Source organism: Salminus brasiliensis, chromosome 1, assembly GCF_030463535.1.
Source record: "Salminus brasiliensis chromosome 1, fSalBra1.hap2, whole genome shotgun sequence".
Lineage (NCBI taxonomy): Eukaryota > Metazoa > Chordata > Actinopteri > Characiformes > Bryconidae > Salminus > Salminus brasiliensis.
In genome coordinates, this window is record NC_132878.1 from 77,962,580 (window position 1) to 77,982,159 (window position 19,580).

Below are 19,580 nucleotides of genomic sequence, written 5' to 3' on the forward strand. Positions count from 1 at the left end.
GCCTAATAAACTTGCCAGTGTTTTGCTATCGCCTGCCACGAATGCTGATGATTCAATTACAGGCTATAGAAGTTACAAGAGTTAATCTGTTATTGACTGCATTTCTTCATGTTAAAATACGCCTCGGTCAATAATACCTTTCATGTCAGTGAGTGGTTGGTGACCATTGCCTGTGCAGCACCACCTGTAGCAACAGTTTCAGTAATGTCGTGTCTGACCTCATTAGAGTTAGCGGTGTGCCACATTAAGGGAGATTGCCAACGACATCCTTAATCATGGTCATGTTTACCTTGTTTAATTGCTGTTTGAATGTGGGATTAGCTCAGCAAACTAGCTGAGTTTGTAAAGACGCAGTAATTGCTGAGTTGGATGGGGAGGAGTGTTTGCGCACGCTGAGTGGCTTGATGCTTTTGTCGAGGAGGGAGCGTTTCATCGGGAGCAAGGAAACACCTGTTTCGCTGCTATGATGCTGTTTTTCATCTCCGGGCTTCTTTCTGTTGATTCAGCTAATTATACTGCGCTCCTTAGTCTGTAAAGAGGACACACACACATACACACACACACACACACACACACACACACACTGCACACTCACCACACACTTCTGTTCAGTATATCTCTAGTTTTACTGCCTGGACTTTTTAAAGGGCCCAAATCATAGAAAACCTCACTTTTCAGAGTTTATTTCTATTTATTTATTTTTTGAACTATGACAAACTATAAGTACAGTGATTTCATTGGTGTTTCATTCGTGATTTCATTCGTGTTTCACATTCAACTAATTAAACAGGGCTATTTTTGCTGGGATGTCATTTATCACGATAACACCCCTAATGCACCCAATTGTTAAACATACCCTCCACGGTACATCAAATTATTTAAAAAGACAAATGCATATAAATGCAGTAAAACATGAGCGGGAGTGTGATATCGCTTATAACATCACGGATGCGCTGGGGACGCAGGCACAAACTGAAGGCGGGTGCCATAGATCATCACGACTGTGATAATACATGACCTTGAGCATTGTATACTTTTATACGAAAGTTGGGAATAAAGTAAGTAAGAAAGCACTTGAGTCCTGAACCTGACGTCACTTTATTATATGCAGTTCCTTCCGCCAAAACACCTCCAAGCTCCAAACCAGGCCGCTATAATCACACCAATCAGAGTCAAGCCAGGCCAACGGAGTGATACAGTTAATAATATCAAAAATTGTCTCAGTAAGGGGTTTATAAAAGGTCACAGCGCATAATGCACTGAATATTATCCAACAGTTAGTTCCAGCCGCACAATCTGATTGGTTGAGAAGTGCTCTACCCCTGCATGGCTGGAACTAACTGTTGGATAATATCCAACACCATATGCACTGTGACCTTCTGTAAACCCCTGACTGAGACAGTTTTTGAAATCAGGGATGCCAGAACTCACCACCAGCCATTCTTCCCTCTTACAAAGCTCTAAGTTATTTACCTGTGATGGAAATGAAAGGCTGCTTGCAAAAAAAAGATCCACTGCCCTCTTAATTTGCTCCATTCCAGAGTCCTAGCTATTATGAAAAACTGCCCAGGAGAATGTCGTCATGTTTGGGAGGACGCTGGAATTGATTGTGATGTAATTTCTTAAGCACTCTTTGGCTTATCAATAAAGCACCCTCATGTGTGCAGATACAACCTGCAGCCTATTCGTTGATGTACACAGTTTGTGTCTGCCATCCTCTAGTCCTTCATCAAGGGGTCAGTTTCTGACCACAGACCTGCTGCTGGCTGAGACCACTCTAAACCTAGCAGTGACACTGACACCACTGTGCCTGGTACACTCTATCAGCACCACTCTCTGCACCATGACACTACTATGTCCGTGTCACTGCTGTGTAGAGAATGTTCTAGTGTAAGCTCTGTGGTCTGAAAGTGACCAGTGATTAATAGAACAGAGGCTGGTAAATTGACATGACAGCAGTCTGCTGTAACTTCTGTAACATCTGTAACTGCACACCAGTAGACCTGTAAGGTAGATGGAGTTCATAACATGACCAGTGTCTTTGACTTTTGGCCCTGAGTTCAAGGGGAGTATACAGAATGTTAAGAATACACAATGCTAAACATGGAAAGAAAGTGATCCAACAAAGCCAAAAAAAAATGCATCCTAATATACCATTTTAAACAAGCAAGAATGAATAAGATAATACTTTGCTAACATATGTGACCTGTGTTGTTAGAGTGTGTGCACACTTACTGAGAAACTATCACAGTGCCTCCAACACTAAAGGCAGCATGCAGCTTGTTTTATACTGTGATAAACATTAGCACTCAGAAAATCTATTTCACTGGGCTCAATTTGGACATTGTCATAGTCCTGTCTCTGAATGGATCTGAATAAATACTATCCCAATCTAATATTTTAGTATGAGGATAACATTATACAGTGCAAATCATTTTAAAATCTTGTCAAAATATATTGCAGTCATTTCCATATGTAGTTTGGCTTTTTTTTTTAGATTATTACAAGACTATTGAGTGTATTTCTAAATATTTATATTACCAAAATATAATTGTCTTGTTTTTTATTATATAAATGATATTGGCTATACTGTTTCTAGGACTTGTGTTTATTTAAAATCAATATCAGTATTTTTTTGTTATTTTACAGTCCCTACTATAAATTCCTGGCTTCTTCTGTTGCTGTTGCTTCTTCATATGAGAAAGGAGAATAGAAAAGGACAGGGGCTGATAGCAGGGCAGTCTATAGCCCCAGGGTTCTGGTGTCCACTCTAACACACATACACACACAAAAAAACACTCACTCACACACGCAGACAAACACACACACACACACACTCTCTGTGTCTCCATTGCTCTACCTGCTGTCCCTCAAGAATTTACTTCTCACTTACCCTCTTCTCACCTTTAAATAGACCATTTTCCCCCCTCCAGCTTTCTGGCAAGCCCTCTCGTCAGTGCGGCTGTCAAGGCAGTGATTGTTGTTGGAGACTTAATTGTAATTCAGCTTTAATTAAAGCCCTGTTTTTAAACAGGCTTAGGATTATTTACTGCTTTTATGTCCACTCTACAGTCTCTCCCGGCCGTAAGACAGTGAGCCTGGCTATATTGATTGAGGCTGGGGTGAATTAGCTCTGTTAGTGACCATAGAGTAAAACCACACACTGGCCTGAGCTTAATGTACAGTGGCACTTGTATTAATGGCTTTTAAATGTATATGGCAGTGGCCCGGTAGTACTGCAATGTGGCTGCCATTTGGGTTAATGGCTGTTAGTGTGGTTGCGCAGACAGCTTCGGTTGCACCGGCCCGCACTTAAATGGCCACACACAGACAAATTGATCATGACTGAAGAGCCATAATTAACATCTGCTATAAATAACACCCCATGCAGCAGAGCGGAAGCAACAGACTGTTGAACGGCTGCTGGAACGGCACTTACCCACTGAGCTGATGGCTGCTGCCCTGGCCACAGCCTCTTTAGCATGACCAGGGGTTACACTGGGCCAGAGCACACTGGACCAGAGCTACGCCCCCCTTAGCTTTATCAGCCCCTTAGTCTTTATATACTCCATAGACTGCTACACTGTCCCCTAAATTAATACGCTAGTGTTTCAGTTTTCAGTTTATTATAGCATTCAATTATAAGCATACAATATTTCAAATAAAAGCTGTGCTTCATAGCAAGAAAGTAACGCACTAGCCACAAGCTAACACCCTAGACACAAGCTAACATGCTAGCCACTAGCTAACATTCTAGTCAAAATACAAGGATACAGTACAATGCGATGGAGTTCAATACAATGCGATGCACTGTATTAAATACATATTGATGCTTGACATTTTCCAGTTTTTGGCATAATTTGGATCTGGCAGTTGTTGTTTACATTACATCCAAATTTCATGATGAATGGATCATTTTTAGATACAAGGTTTTTGCATTATAGCAACAATATCCCGCATTGGATATAAACTGATCAACCATAACATTAAAACCACTGTTAGGTGAAGTCAATTGCAGTAATTATCTGGTTACAGTGGTACCCGTCAAAGGATGGGATACACATATTAAGCAGCTAGTTAACAGTCAGTTCTTGAAGGTGATATGTTAGAGGCAGAAAAAATGTGTAAAGTAAAGTAACTTTCACAAGGGCCTAATTGTGATGGCTAGACGACTGGGTCAGAACATCTCCAAAACATCAGATAGGTCTTATGGGGTGTTCTCAGTATTTTTCGATTAGCATCTACCAAAAGTGCTCTAAGGAAGGACAACTAGTGAACCAGTCACAGGGTCAGGGGTGCCCAAGCTGCTGAAGTTTCGGTGTCAGATACCATCAGACACCTTCAGAGGTTTTGTGGAGTTCACGCCTCATCTAGCCAGAGCTGTGTTGGTGAAACAAGGAGCACATACACAATGTTTAATGTTCGATTCCGTGCAATTAAAAACTTATTGTGTCTGTTCCCCCACTGTCTAAATAGTTCCTCCATTTGTGTATTTATGAGGAATATTAGTATTTGTGTTATTAATAGTGAATATGATCACTTATAAATCCAAAATATCATAAATCCATCCTTAAAAAATACAATGGTAATCAAATCAGTTTCTTGCAGTGCCAGAGATTTGCAGTACACAGTACAATGCGATGGAGTTCAATACAATGCGATGCACTGTATTAAATACATATTGATACTTGACATTTTCCAATTTTTGGCATAATTTGGATCTGGCAGTTGTTGTTTACATTATGTCCAAATTTCATGATGAATGGATAATTTTTAGGTACAAGGTTTTTGCATTGGACATAGACTGATCAACCATAATATTAAAACCACTGTTAGGTGAAGTGAATTGCAGTAATTATCTGGTTACAGTGGTACCTCTTAAATGATGGGATACACATATTAAGCAGCTAGTTAACAGTCACTGACAGTCACTGATTTACATCACTGGTCGGCACCTACGTAAGACGATGGATTCCACACCTCCTAAATCTCAGTTTAACCCCTTCCTGACTGACCATTTATGGACAGGACAGGCCAGACACTGTATGATTTATTCATCTGTGCCTCCCTACTCCCCCGTAGCTTTATTTTTACTGCCACGCAAAACATCACAGCCTGCACACACACGCACACACACACACACACAGCTCTGGCAACTCTTACATCGCAATTTTTTTATTGTTTTTTTTTTTTCAGCACACACCACCTTCTTTTCCTCCCCCAGCATCTGCAAGTAGGAATCCTTGACATGAAGATGGAGGAGTTGATCGAATGAGCGCTGAGTTTGAATTCATCACCTCTGCTGGGGTCTGGTTCTCGCACTTTCCCTGCTGGGTGTTCAGGAAGAAGCATTGGTGTGTTTTGTGTCGTGTGAAAGTGTGTTAGCGCATGTGTGATCCTACCTGAGTTCTTCCTCAGTCAGGAGACATGGGGATGGGGGGATTCAGAGAAGTTACAATGTTACAGTGTGTGCGTGAGCAAGCGCTTTGTTCTCTAAACGGCACCGAAACACACACACACACACACACACACACACACACACACACACACACACACACATGCAGTGTCCCAGTTCTGTCAGGTTGCCTGCAATGGTCCTGAGTGTTGCAGTGACATGATGGAGGGGGGAATAGAGGATTTAATTGAGTCATTTAACTGTATTTTGTGCAATTTAGCACATGTTGGCATGATTGGCGTTCTTGGATCCCTCACTAGCTTTTAATTAATCGAAAAAGCACAAAGCTTATCTTATCGGCCGATCAGTAATGGAGCGGTGGAGCTTGAGGCCGATCCCCGACAGCAAAGGGCCCATGCTAGAGCTGATGTTTATCTGCCCTGCTGGAACCTTCCACAAAGAGGCCTGAAGTTGCAACTAAGTTATTGTTTGCAGGGATGCACTGATATGGGAATGTTGGGCCATTGTCAATATCTCGTATTTTTCATATACATACATAAACTTTTTTTAAAATTGGGAATCTGGGTCTAAATCTACCTGGATTAGCATTTTTTTTATCTGTCCATTTACAAGTACAGTAAAATGAATTAAAACATGCAGATAGTCTAGAGCAGCTGTCCAGCATCACCTACACAATCCAGACATGATTTGCATTCAGAAGCCCTGTAAACTTTACACTGATTTGTAAAGATTTGCTTCAGAGGCTGCTGTTAAAAAAACTCTTCAGTGTGTTCAGAGGAAAGACAGGCACGGGGTCAGGCCTTTTAAATTATGTTTACAATGGCTGCTTCTTTATAAAGACAGTACTGACCAGATTTCCCTTATACTTTCCAGCTGGTACAGATGTGTGTATGGAATTTAGAGAGTAATGAGCAGTGAGAAGAAGTAGTCCAGGAAGTAATAAGAAAAGTAACTCATTACACTTTCATAGAAGTAATTACATATTTATAATGGGTTACTTTCCTTGAGGAACTACCTCAAAACTGTTAGATACAATACGATTCCCAGTATTCTTATACATTCCTGTTTCTTAAGTGTTTTACATTCCTATTTCCTAAAAGGAAACCATTTCCCCTTCTGACCTCAAATGTAATTCAGTCCTTTACTTTTGCACTGGAGCAACGGGGTTAAAGAAGCTAGCAAGGGTCCTTATTTATTTTAAAAGTGAATGTAGCTCTGGTATGATTGTAGCAGGGTTGTATGAATATATTAACGTATAAAAGTAATATGCAATATTAAGTTTATGTACAATACTTTTGATTTAGAAAAAAACACAGTATCTATTTTTATTTAATAGTTTACATGCTAAAATTGGTGGCAGACCGTGGTTCATTTTGTGTTAGATCTCACTGTTCTGATGACTTAAAAAGGAACCTTTTTGCATATGGTAGTGTGTGTTTATATATGTCTATGGTATCTGTTTTACTAAAATTTGATTTGAATATCTTAATATATCACCTTGCTTGCCACATCTCAGTATACTGAATCATGACCCCTGCCTCGTGATATATCATATTGTATCGCCAGGTTCTTGCTACACAGCCCAAAAATATAGGTTAATAAAATCTGGTTTAGCCTTATTATTCTTCAAGGATTCCCTGTGCTAAACAATATCATAAACGAATAGTATATGATAAAAACTCAAAGGTCAAAAGGTCAAAGGTCTGTTTAAAACATGTAAATACATGCCATTGTTTCTTGTTGTCTGGCTGATACCATGTTGAAACTTCCCAGTTTGGCCATGAACGTAACACGTAAACTCATGAACACAAACTGCAGGCCTCTGTTAGATGCACTTAAGTAGTTTGACACATTGCTATTTATTAAAAATGAACCTAAATATGAAACTATTCAAGCCTGAGGATTGCTAATGCGATGTATTTTAGCTATACTATGTACTCTCCCCTAGTGTATAGATACCAGTCTATTAGGGATCACTTAACAGCTCGACTTAACAACTCGTATGAGGGACATCTTTCCATGCTGAGGTATAAGGTCGAGTTTATACTGGTTTGTGCTGGTTTGGAGCTTGTATTCTGGCTTTGCTGGTCACCAGGATGCTGGTTTTTCTAGTCAGTCATAAGCTTCTGTTACTTGTTAGCTACCTTAGCATCAGTCAGTTATTTTTGGGTCAGGGGGCGAAAATTGTGTATTTTTGACTTTTAGCCGTAACTATTCCATTAAGACCTAACCCATTCCTTGTTGTTATCAGGCAGTTATCCCTCTTTGATAAAGGAGATTTTAAGGCTTTACTGAGCAGTGGTAGCCACACTCTACAATGACCTCAGTAAATCGGTGTTGCAGCGGCTGTCCAATGCTTTGCAGCATGAATTAGAGTGGACTTGATGGGAATCCTGCGTGAAGTATGTGAGAGAATCCTGCACAAAGCAGAAGAGGAGTTGAAAAGCATCAGTTTGAGCATTCTGTGCCGTACATTCTGTATCTGTGAAGACAAGATTGCATATGCAGCTCAAGGGAAGTATATAGGCTGGCTGCTTTATAGATTTGTTTATTCATCTGTTTTGAACCAGGCTAGTCACATCGAGAATTCCATCTCTTTCTTAACTGAGCCTCGGGGGAACTGAGGTAAAGACGAGTTGTGTGTTCTGTGCTGCAATACGGTATTCCGTTCATATACAGTTCCAGGAACATCAGCAGCTGCCATTACGGTCCACTTCCAGGGTTATATAAGTGCAGTTGAAGTTTGTGCTGCATTGTTACTACAGGCTCCACTGTACACAATCAGTCCTCAAACTACACCTATTTTCTCTCATCTATTTGAAATGACTTGGCATCAGTGAAAATGAACAAATCCAGTGTGGATCAGGCAGCGGCGCAGAAGAGAATTGCTGTAATAGTACAGAACACAGAACACACACAATTCCTTCCTCCACCAGCTTTCCATTTTCTCTGTTTCAGAGCAATAATACAATAAAAGGAAAAAATTCCTCTGTAACAACGTCAGCCTGAACATTTATTTCTCTTGCTGCCCGGTGAGTTTTAAAGATGATAAAAGAAAACGTAAAAAAAGGTATATCTTCCAAACACATCAGAACACACACAGGACAGTATAATGTTACATTTATACGCAGTAATTAAAAAAATGGGTTTGATAATTATAAATCAAAAGAAATAAACTCAGGCTTTTTTGTTTTTAACAAAACAGGCCATATTTTATTTTTTAGTCATATATATTTATTATTATTATAATTACTATTATTATTTGTTTGTAATTGTACATTATAACTTTTGTACCTTTTGAGACCTTTAGACAGCAAAACACCATCTAAATGACATTTAGATGATTGTCAGTTTTGTTAGTTTTTTTTAAACAATGTATATATATATATATATATATATATTAATATAATAATATATTATATATTATAGTAATTATATATATATATATATATCTTTTTTTTTTATTTGATGTACAATTTATATGACTTGGGGAAAAATAATATTTATATATAAAGTAAGTATTATAACAAAGACTTTAGATTATACAATACTTATAACTGCAAACAGATGATTTGTTGACACCTCTGCTATTTATAGATTTTTTTTGTCAAATTATATACTATTAAATACAAGACATTCTAGATATACATAGATATACATATACAAATGATCCAGCCAACTCCATAGCTCTAGAGATGCATTGATTGGATATCTCATTCTTCTGTATTATTTTCTTTATGTATTTTGATGTCATTTATTGCCCATGTTATTACTCAGTTATTGCCCATAGTTACTGGTTTACATTTTCATTTAATATATATATATATATATATATATTATAAAAGAAGTGAAAACAGTGAAATTCCCAACGTGTTGCAGTAATGTCCTGCCTTTACCTCCCACTGTGACAGAAATATATGAAACCTATTAAATTCTCTCTCTCTCTCTCTCTCCCTCTCTCTCTGTCTCTTTAGGGAGTTTGGTTGGAGAGACCCTGAGCTGCCTGAAGTTATTCAGATGCTGCAGCATCAGTTTCCCTCAGTTCAGTCCAATGCTGCCGCGTACCTGCAGCACCTGTGCTTTGGAGACAACAAGATTAAAGCTGAGGTAAGCCCTCTTTCCTTCAGCCCGCCTAAGAGCCGGACAACAGCTTCTTTCTGCTTGCACAGGCACTATCCTCTGTGCAAGGTAACACATGCTCAGACACTTTTCATAAAACCTCTTTTCTATACTATTCACAGCTTTTTTTTGTAAGATCAGTACAAAGAAAGGTCTCAAACTTGGCACCGGCCAGTAGCTTGAACACGGCAAAGTATTTTAAAGTGAAGTATGTGTAGTAGAATGGTACACATATTGGACATAATGGAATTGTACAGGGACGGAGAAAGTGTGTAAGGGCTTAATATTTAAAGTTTGATATTGTATTTAATAGGGTAGTACCCCCTTCCCCTTTGCCTTGATAAAACCTTTGCACACTTTACCTCAAGCAGTTTCATGAGGAACTACTTGTTGGGGCAGGCATCAACATAAGCATCAACTCCTGTTTGATTTGGAGACATACATTAAAATGACTTACATTCAAATGTCTAAGATCATAAAATACATGCATTTAATCATGTGTCTCCAAATAAGCGGTACTGCATGTTTTACAAAACCTTTCACTTGATACTTTTTAAAAGAGATAATTAACACTGAACACCTAAAGCAGCCTATAAACTGTAACTGGCAATCCAACTTATGCTTGACATCAGAAGGCCAAGACACAGTGGCTGCTCTCTCTGTCACTGTTGCTTCCTCCGAGAGCCTGTCCTTCAAAGTACTTACCGAAGCCAGTTTATTAATGTGTTTTGTTCTACGAAATTAATTCTTGTACATGTCGTCATATAATTCATAATTCAAGCCTTTATTGAAATTTGATGCTGGATCTCAGCCTCTGGAGTTCCCAGCAGTGAGTTTGTAGAATGTTAAAAAGGGGCCTTTGCATAGCCACAGTAATTATACCACGCGTAGACAAACAATAAGAGGAAAGCAGTGTATTGACAGCCATTCCACACAAAGCGGCCCAGTAATTGTGTCCCAGAGGCTTAAGGGAGGCTGGGAGGACGAGAAAATTTAATTTGTGGGAAATAAATCTGAGGAAACAAAGCTAGCTAAGAAGACAAACTTTTAAATGTAATTTAATGAAAAAAATAAATAAACAAACTACACGGCGTAGATTACTTTAGTTTACGAGCGAACATTTCTCAGGATTTATAGACTGTCATATTTATTAAGCCAAACTGCAAAATTAATTCTTTGTTTAGCTTTTGTTTTTTTTAGACGATGCATACATTACATTTCAGATCGTTTTGCTTCTATGAGGCACTGGAATGGAAACTGACTTTTTCCATTATTAAAGGTCATGTCTAATGATAACACTGTAACCTCAACTCAACAGCTCTGTTGTTTGCTTAGTAGAAACAATACCAAAAATCATAAAATAAAAGATAAAAACAACAATTACAAAAGGCTTTTATTTTATATTAAATGAAGACTGTTTGAGGGATTTAGATCTTTCTAATGCAGTATTCCTCATCCTAATTTCTAATTGCATTGAGAATTGTCACTTGAACATATTCTCTGCTATACCACACTGCATTGCACTTCTGACGCATCACTGAAGCTTGAGTGGTTTGGACCTGGACTAAGAGGTCTCTTGGGAGAGGCTCATATTACTACTGGAACATTTGGTAGTTGGGCCACCCTGCAGACTGTTTGGTCCCCACGGCTCAGAGCAGTGATTGAGGTCTTACTGAAGCCGTCCTTCAGAAGGGACATCCGAAACCCTGTGAGGTCATAAAAATCCCAGGGAATATCACCCAGAGTAAAGCTGACTGTGGTATCACCACCTCATTTCTCACTATGCTCTTCCAATAATTGTTCATGGCCTCCTAGTAATTTTCCTTTAGGAAACTCACGATCACACCCATTCACACCCAGCTTTTCATGGTTTGCTGCAATGATTAGTCAGTTAAACTCCATAACCCCAATAAAAAAGTACTTTTTCAATACATATATTCATCTTCATATCCAATTGCATTATTTTATGATTGTGGGATAATTGATTGGGATGTGGGATCAATAAACACTTTATTGTGTTATTATTATTATTGTATTTATTTATTTGTTTATTTCTCTGCCATTGTTTTGTCTACAGAATGTTCTGTCCAAGTGTAAAGATACGATTGTACACAAAATTTGCTTGGACATTGTTTGCTAACAACAGCATAGCTATATCTTAGCTATAAAAAAGTACATTTTTACACATATCCTCATGTGCATTTTGTTAAAAGTTGTGATTTTATTTTACGCTATGCCCGTAAATGCTTTTGCTCTAACCTTAGCTTAGGCACCCCCAAGAGGATAAAACTTCATCTGTGTCTGTGACTCCGTAACTTGTGTAAAGCAGTGCTTCAAATGCTGATACCCCCATTTATGTGCAGTGGTAATGTAAAAAATAGACATTTTTTAACCATCTTCTTTCTGCCCTGCCCTACTTTTTACTAAGATCCACCTCCACGTGTACTCTTTTTAACATACACTGTCCAAATGTGCTAAGAGGAAGGAACACCCGCAGATTTTGAGAGTGGATTTCCACTTTAAAGTCTTCATAGTGTTTAACTGAAACAGTCCTTATTTACTCACAGCCTTAATTTACGCATGTTTCTTAGGCCTATGATGCTTCATTATGGCCATAGTGTCTTCCAAGGTGTACAGAAGATGTGGGAAACTTAGCAAAATAATATTACTGTTATGGAAAAATCAATTTCCAAAATCTCCAAAGTGGCAAGTTTACAAGAGAAAGAAAAAAACTTTTTAACCATTAATGGAAGTCAACATAAGATTTTATACCTGGTCAGTTACCTGTGGCATTTCTATTGATTCATTCATCATGAATTTAGACACAATGTAAAGGATGACAACAAGTGAAAAACGTGAAAAAATGGAAATAGCACAAAGCAACGATATTGTTACGAGGGTACACAGTACGTTTGCCCATAGGTTTGACATCCACTTTGGCACACGACACTTTATATGTCTAGAAAAATGGAACAATTGCTAAATACATGTGTGTTCATGGACAATTCTGTGTATTTCTGCTGTTTTCTATCTGTCCATCTACCCCCGCCCCCCCCCCCCCCCCATTCCATCCTTATTTTTACAATAAAAGTTAGATAACATGGAATGTCCTTCGCAAAAAAAAAAATGATACAACTTGTTGCAGTAGTTTCTTACCTTGAGCTTTAGTGGGCAAATTATTTATCAGCATGTTTCTTTTTAAAATCACTCTCTCCAAAGGATTTTTAGTCAAAAGGAAACCCTGTTTCATTCACAGCTGCATGTCAAGAGTGTGCTTTTGAATAAAGCATGACCATGAAGTCTACTGCATTACAAAAGCCAATGCAAGCCGCTCTTGCAGTGATTGATTGCCTATTCAGTTTGACATGGACCGGAGCTGAAGCTAACGAACAGGTCTGCTCTTCTCTCTCAGTGAATGGGGTGATTCAATCCCACATTGCCCTCTATCAAGGTTTTCCTCACATTTAGTGTGCAGCGGGTCTGCCATGTAATCGGAGAAAGGGCATAAATGGGGGGATGTTGACAGGTCACCGATGACATCAGTGATATCATCTCCATCCTATGAATGTCATTTTGTTCCGGAGGAGAGGGAGGTGGATTTGCACTGGCGTGCATATGCGAGTTTGTGACCAGGTGGCAAAATGGAAGAGTTAATTGTATGTGACAGTGCTGCGGCAGATGGTTGAGGAGCTCTGGACAAGTTATTTCATGACTGCCATTCACTTCCCAGAATGCATGAATACACAGGCAATTTCACATCATGCCAGCGGATGGTGAAAAATGACACCGGTCCGCATTGCCCCACTGAGGGCCATTGAGAGGCATCTCAGAAATGCTGTTTTTTCACACCTTACATGTTGTTCTCACTGGACTATATTATGGCCCCAGGGTTTTAGGGCCTCTTGCATTCAATGTATTTAAAATGAACAACAAAAGCTTTGACCGTCCAACTAGCAGGGAAGTTAGTGTCACAACTGATGCACTGTGTACTGTATTGATGCCCTTGTTTCTGAATTTGTGTTCAGGAGTATAACCTCAACCTGAATAGGGACATTTGACACTAAATAGAAATGAAGTTGTTCCATTTCACCCGCTGTATGTCATCGAATCATACCCTAGGAATTAGCGAATAGTTGGCGAACAGTTAGCTAGCAATAGTGATGCCTCCTCCACTTGTGTTATGATTGGCAGTCATATGATTGCCACCCCAGCAGGGGCAATGTGTAATGTCCCAGAATGTTCAAAATTTCTTGTATTATATGACACCTATTCCGAAAATGGAATACGGCCTCGTCAGGTCATGTTCGAAAGGTGTTTCACAAATTTATGTCAAGCTTGGATCGGGGTGGGTTTATTTTGAATGGTATTTGGTTGGTCAGTTTTGGACTCAGGATGTGACAATAGCTTTAGATTGGCTTCTGACAAAAATATGTCATTATTGGGTCAGACCAGGCTCAGTTCAATTTATTGGTTGTTTTAATATGTATGTTCTGTTCCATATATTCCAAATGTTGAGCTTGAGTAATGCCTCCAAGCCTTGGTATTGGAGTACTTTTGTTTTCCCAGCTGTAACACACCTAATCCAACTAATCTCCTCATTAACAAGCCCTTCTTGAGTTGGAGTGGGTGTTGTAGCAGGAAAATCACTGAAATGTGCATGGCAGGGATGCTCCAGAACCAGCTTAGGGAACCTCTTAGGTAGAGAGTCTTCAAACAGAGAAGTAAAAAAAGAAAAAGAGCGAGAGAGAAAGCGAAGAAAAAGGTGAGCCAGCATTCAGCTGAAGGCTATCAGGTGACAGAGTTGCAGCCCATGGTCTTAGGAAGTGAGCAGAATAGTGATTAGGTCAGCACATTAACTAGCGGTACCTTGTGCTGATGTTTGTAGCCTTCATCCTTGGATACCCAGTCAGTAACCAAGGGAGCTCTGCTAAGTCTGCAGCCATCCACTATTTATAGGTGGTCCTGGTCCTCTCCCCATCTCCCCACTCTGTCTCCAGCAGCAACTTGCATCTGGCTTAAGTTCAGCTTCATCAGCCGTTTTTGGCGGGAAATCTAATCTGTCGATTTCCATTTGTGCATGCTCTGTAATGCTGAGGGGATGAACTGGGGCGGAAAGAATCTGCCTGTGTCTCTAACTGAACACCTCTTGTCTCTGGTCCATCCGGACCATGGAGTAAGCACTCCATTCAATGAGTCCCAGTAGGGATGTGCATGGATAATCCAATACTGAGTTATCTGTTCCAGGTGCTAGTATTTGACTTTTAGGTTGTTTTGTTGCATTGCTCAAAGTCAGTGAGAAAATAAGGAGACATAAAAAAGACATAGAATATTATAAACTGATGTTCAGTTGAGCTTTTGCTGTACATTTTATATTTTCCAGCCAGAGGTGCCAATGGGAGAGCCAACCAAGAGTACCCAGTCAGTCCTGGGATTTAAACCCACAACTTTCCGGTAGCTGCCTTAGACCTTTTTCAGCAAACTGTAATACAAGCTGTGACCTGATCGAGCATTTAACCATTTTACAAGTTCTAGCCACCTAGCTGTAATGGTCAGAGTTTCTTTAGCACTAGTATTTCCATTGCACCATTTAAGGTGGAATGGTTTTAGGGATGCACTCTATGTTCTGGGATCAATGTACAAATATGAATTAAAGCTGATTGTTGCGCCACGTTGAAAACTGAACAGTTGATTTATGCAGGTGGGACTGGGCTTGCAAAAGGAGTAACTGTAGTAGGAGAACTCTTTAAAACTTTGATATTAACCAAAGTCTTATCAAAAGACCATGTTTCTGTTCAGAAACTTGAATACAGATACGTGATTATCAGAATTCATCAGAATGAACCTCCGTAACTCCGTGGTGCTGGGGTACCCATTAGCCTATATAGTTTTTGTGGATTCCTGTTATACCACACTTGATCCAAATAATCAGCTAGTTAATAAGCCATTTCTGAATTTAAATGGGTATGTTGGAACAGGGTTAACACTTAGGAGCAGGACCAGGGCTTGTAACCATTGATTTACATTCATCTTTACAGAATTAGAGAAAAATACCTACTACTGACAGCTGTCAAACTGTGCTGGAAGAATCCCCAGCCTTGTTCCCTATTTCTTGGTCGAGGATCTTTATTTTCAGTGTGTTATTTGCATACCTCAAAAACATCTGTTGCGCCCCAGCAGTCACCGATCACCAAAATTAATCGTGCTGGTGCTGCTACGACATGTCTTGTTGACGCATTGCGTTCAGGGAAAGTGTTTTCTCAAAAGTGGTGCTCTCAATGCATGGCTGGCTTTCGGAGCCAGACAGCCTTTTGTCTATTGACGCCCACGAATCGGAAAATCAGATTACTTCTGCTCCTCGGGACGGGCTGAGGGTTTGTCTCTCTGCCAGCCGTGGATTGGAAGACCGAATTTATACAAGGGCCTCAGGAGACTCCGGCAAAGCTGGGATAGCTGTTCTCTCCCCCAAGGAAAATGCCCATTACTCCGCAGAACCAGGCCATTAAACTCTGTTCTTCGCTTCACACATTCAAATAATGGGTCATTCTGTCTTATTGCTATAAAGGTACCATCAGCATGGTAACTTGATGATAACCAGGGGTGCACGGTATATTGTGGCTGATATATTACTCTCTAAATGAGGGAGGCAATTTAGAGGCTTGATAATCACTAGAAAAGTACATTTCTTGTAGGAAACGCAGAATGATTGTGCAGCTTAAATAGTTGTTAGGGCTTTTGTTAGGTAGTTGTCTTTGTATTTTTGTTGGTTTCAATGATGTTGCTAACTGGTTGCTATGGTGTTGCTACAGTGTTGTTCTGGTGTTGCTAGGTGGTTGCTATGATATCCCATGTGGTTGCTATAGTATTGCTCAGTGGTTGCTAGGGTGTTGCTAGGCAGTTGCTATGGTATCCCAGGTGGCCTCTTTGGTGTTACTAAGTTGTTGCAAGGTTGTTGCTACGGTGTTCCTAAATGATTGCTATGGTATCGCAGGTGGTTTCTATAGTGTAGCTAAATTCTTGTTAGATGAGTATTGTAGTATTGCTTTGGTAGTTCAGGTGATTGTTAGTGGTTGCTAGGGTTACATTGCAATGCTCCACTATAATTAAATCTGATAACTTGGTGAGCATCTTTGCTCATGCGCTGCTTTTTTATTTTTTTTATTTATTATTTCTTTCACAAAAGAACACATTATTGGTTGTCATCATAAATCTAGATCATCCATACCGGTTCATTACTGTCAACAACTTATGTTTCTCACCAACAAATGGCTCATGAGTGGACATATTCTAATATTGTAAAGGCCATTGGCTTAATGGATGGACGCAGCAGGACTGACCGACAGCAAGACAGACTGACTGTATGCTAAGGGACATCTGCCGCCTCCTGCTACCCAGGCCTGTTCTAATGCGGCTCTTTATTATGTGTGCTTAGGAAGAGCATAACAGCAACAAAGCCAATCCACTGAGAAATCAGTGCTTTATGAATGTGCATATAACCACTGGCATGCCTCTATTAGACACAGCCTCTTGTTTTGTGAGTATATTAGGCTGAGTGTTCTCAGAGTATATTAACACTAGCTGAAGTGGTGTGGGCATTAGGGGAACTCACATTAGAGTTATCTCATCGTCTGACTTTATTTTCCTTATAAAGGCATGAGGAGTGAGTAAGTACATGTGGGGTGGGAGGTAATGTCAATCACTGTGATTCAGAACAACTCTCTCTCTCTCTCTCTCTCTCTCTCTCTCTCTCTCTCTCTCTCTCTCTCTCTCTCGGGCACACTTGGCATATTGTGCTCTGTGCCGGAGCCCTTAATGAACTTGGCTGCCTTTAATTGACTGGTGCAGAACATAAAGGCACTGTTGACAGAGTCTTAGTCATGCTGTTCGTTCTCAATAGCTATCAAAAGGATGATTCATACACTGATGTGATTTGTTTCAGTGCAGGGTTCCATGGAAAAAAAAAACGTGGGCCTGTCTAAGAAACGTTGAAATCTGTTCTCTTGTAGGATTTGGAGTGTTTCTGATAAGATGCTCAGTTCAGTTCAGCTCTAAAGATTACAGTCACAACTTTTTAAATATAATTGAATGCTAAATCTCCAATCATTTTTAATTAGTGTAATTGGTGCACCTTCAGTTATATATATATTTTTTTGCCAATTATGACTCGTATCCCCCTTAAGTTCTTTGTTTTATTTTAATTTAGGAATATCATTCATTTGGAAAAATAATTTATTCAAAATCTAAATTTGTATGTTATTATTTGGTTCGATTTTTGGTTCGATTGGTGGTTCTCAAAACAGACCTCAGGGAACCTTTTACATTATATGTTGAAGCAAAAATCTGGTCTCAGTGGGTCCTTAAGAGTTGGTTTCAGAACCATTGTTCTAGGCAAACTATCCTATAGTCTGGATGAACAGCTACTGTTATATTATATGCAACACCAGATAATTGTCATGGTGTGATAGGCCAGACCAAGATGGGATGAACACTCGCAGAGATGGTCTCAACCAAACCTGGAACTGCAGTGTGCTGCCTTGAGCGGGGGGCGCCTAGCTGGGATGTGGGTAGCCAGAGAATCCGGACCGTGAGCAAGCGAGCCTCACAGAAAACATGGATAGCAGGGTGATCTGCTCTTGAAAGAGAACTTTCAGCAGAAACTGACCTCAAGACACTTCTACAGTACGGGGAACCTCTCATGAAACCTAGAGGTCCCAAACAATACAATTCTCAGCGTCCAATGGTGGTGTGGAGGCTCCTTAAATATCTCCCAGTTCCAGGTGCAACTTATAAACCAAACAAAGAATGCAAACAACCAATGAACACGAACCGAGTTAGTGAATCGATACACATGAACGTAAAAAAAGCGGAAGGTCCTTACTTATTCTGTGGGCAGCGGCTCGAGATCTCCCCAGGGGAGGGCGCGTTAACGAGGGCCTGACAACGATATGCTTCTTACACCGACCAAAGTGTTGCCTGTGCTAAAGCTAAATCTGGCTCATGAATATGTTTTGTCCTGTTAAAGAAAAAAAATAACTTACCCCTTCACTATATATTTTGTACTGTATATTTTCAAAAAATATTCTGAAATATTCTGAAAGTAAGTAATATTATTGTTATTTTTTCATTATATATATATATATATATATATATATATAGAAAGAGAGAGAGAGAGAGAGAGAGAGAGATACAGAGCAGTATTCATTATTTGTATCATGTATTATTTATTTATTGATTAGTATGAAATTGTATTTTCGAATTTCATTTTTGTCACAAAATCTTAAAATACATTTTAAAAGACACCTACCACCCTTTGTCAGTCTTCTATTGAATATTGTTTTGTCTTTTTGGCTCACCACAATATTACTTTGGCTTCCTATGACAAAAAGTTTCGAATGAAAAGATGTTGTTTTGTCTTTGCTGTTGATCAAAATCTTCTCTCTCTTCTTACCACGGTTTAAATGGCTTTTGGCTTACCACCTGTTTAAATTCGGACATTTTCCTTCCTGCACATTTTTTTTCTTCTCATGTCCAATCTACCTGTTCCTCTCTTCTCAGATCCGAAGGCAGGGGGGCATCCCGTTGCTGGTGGACCTGTTGGACCATAGGATGGCCGAGGTGCACAGGAGTGCTTGTGGAGCTCTGAGGAATTTGGTCTATGGGAAGGCTAATGATGACAACAAGATTGCCCTGAAGAACTGTGGAGGCATTCCTGCGCTGGTCCGCCTGCTGCGCAAGACCTCAGACGTAGACATTAGAGAGCTGGTCACAGGTAAGATGCGAGATATGGCTGAAAATAATATACATTACCTGAGAATCCCACTGCATGGCTTTTATATACTGACCCTTAAGTCAATAAGTCAGTAGGCTCAGTTTTAGAAGCTGTAGGGGAAAATGGCTAAGCTCTCAGAATCTGGACAGTTGTTACTGACCACCCCTACATAATTATCTATAGTTGAGTTATTAATAGATACAGTTTATCTAAGCTAAGGGCAGTACTTGAGTGCATTACACTTCTTGATTGCACTTTTTATATTATTTATTTTTTATA

General features: G+C 39.6%; 1 protein-coding gene across 3 annotated transcripts in view; it reads left to right on the forward strand.

Annotated features, from left to right (window-relative positions):
- ctnnd2a (catenin (cadherin-associated protein), delta 2a) overlaps positions 1-19,580 on the forward strand; it is a 452,693-nt gene that overhangs the window by 290,951 nt on the left and 142,162 nt on the right. For all 3 annotated transcript variants that reach the window (XM_072689814.1, XM_072689834.1, XM_072689825.1), the window contains 2 exons: positions 9,391-9,523; positions 19,088-19,301. In XM_072689814.1, coding sequence (XP_072545915.1) covers positions 9,391-9,523; positions 19,088-19,301 — 347 coding nt within the window. The remainder of the gene's footprint in view (positions 1-9,390; positions 9,524-19,087; positions 19,302-19,580) is intronic.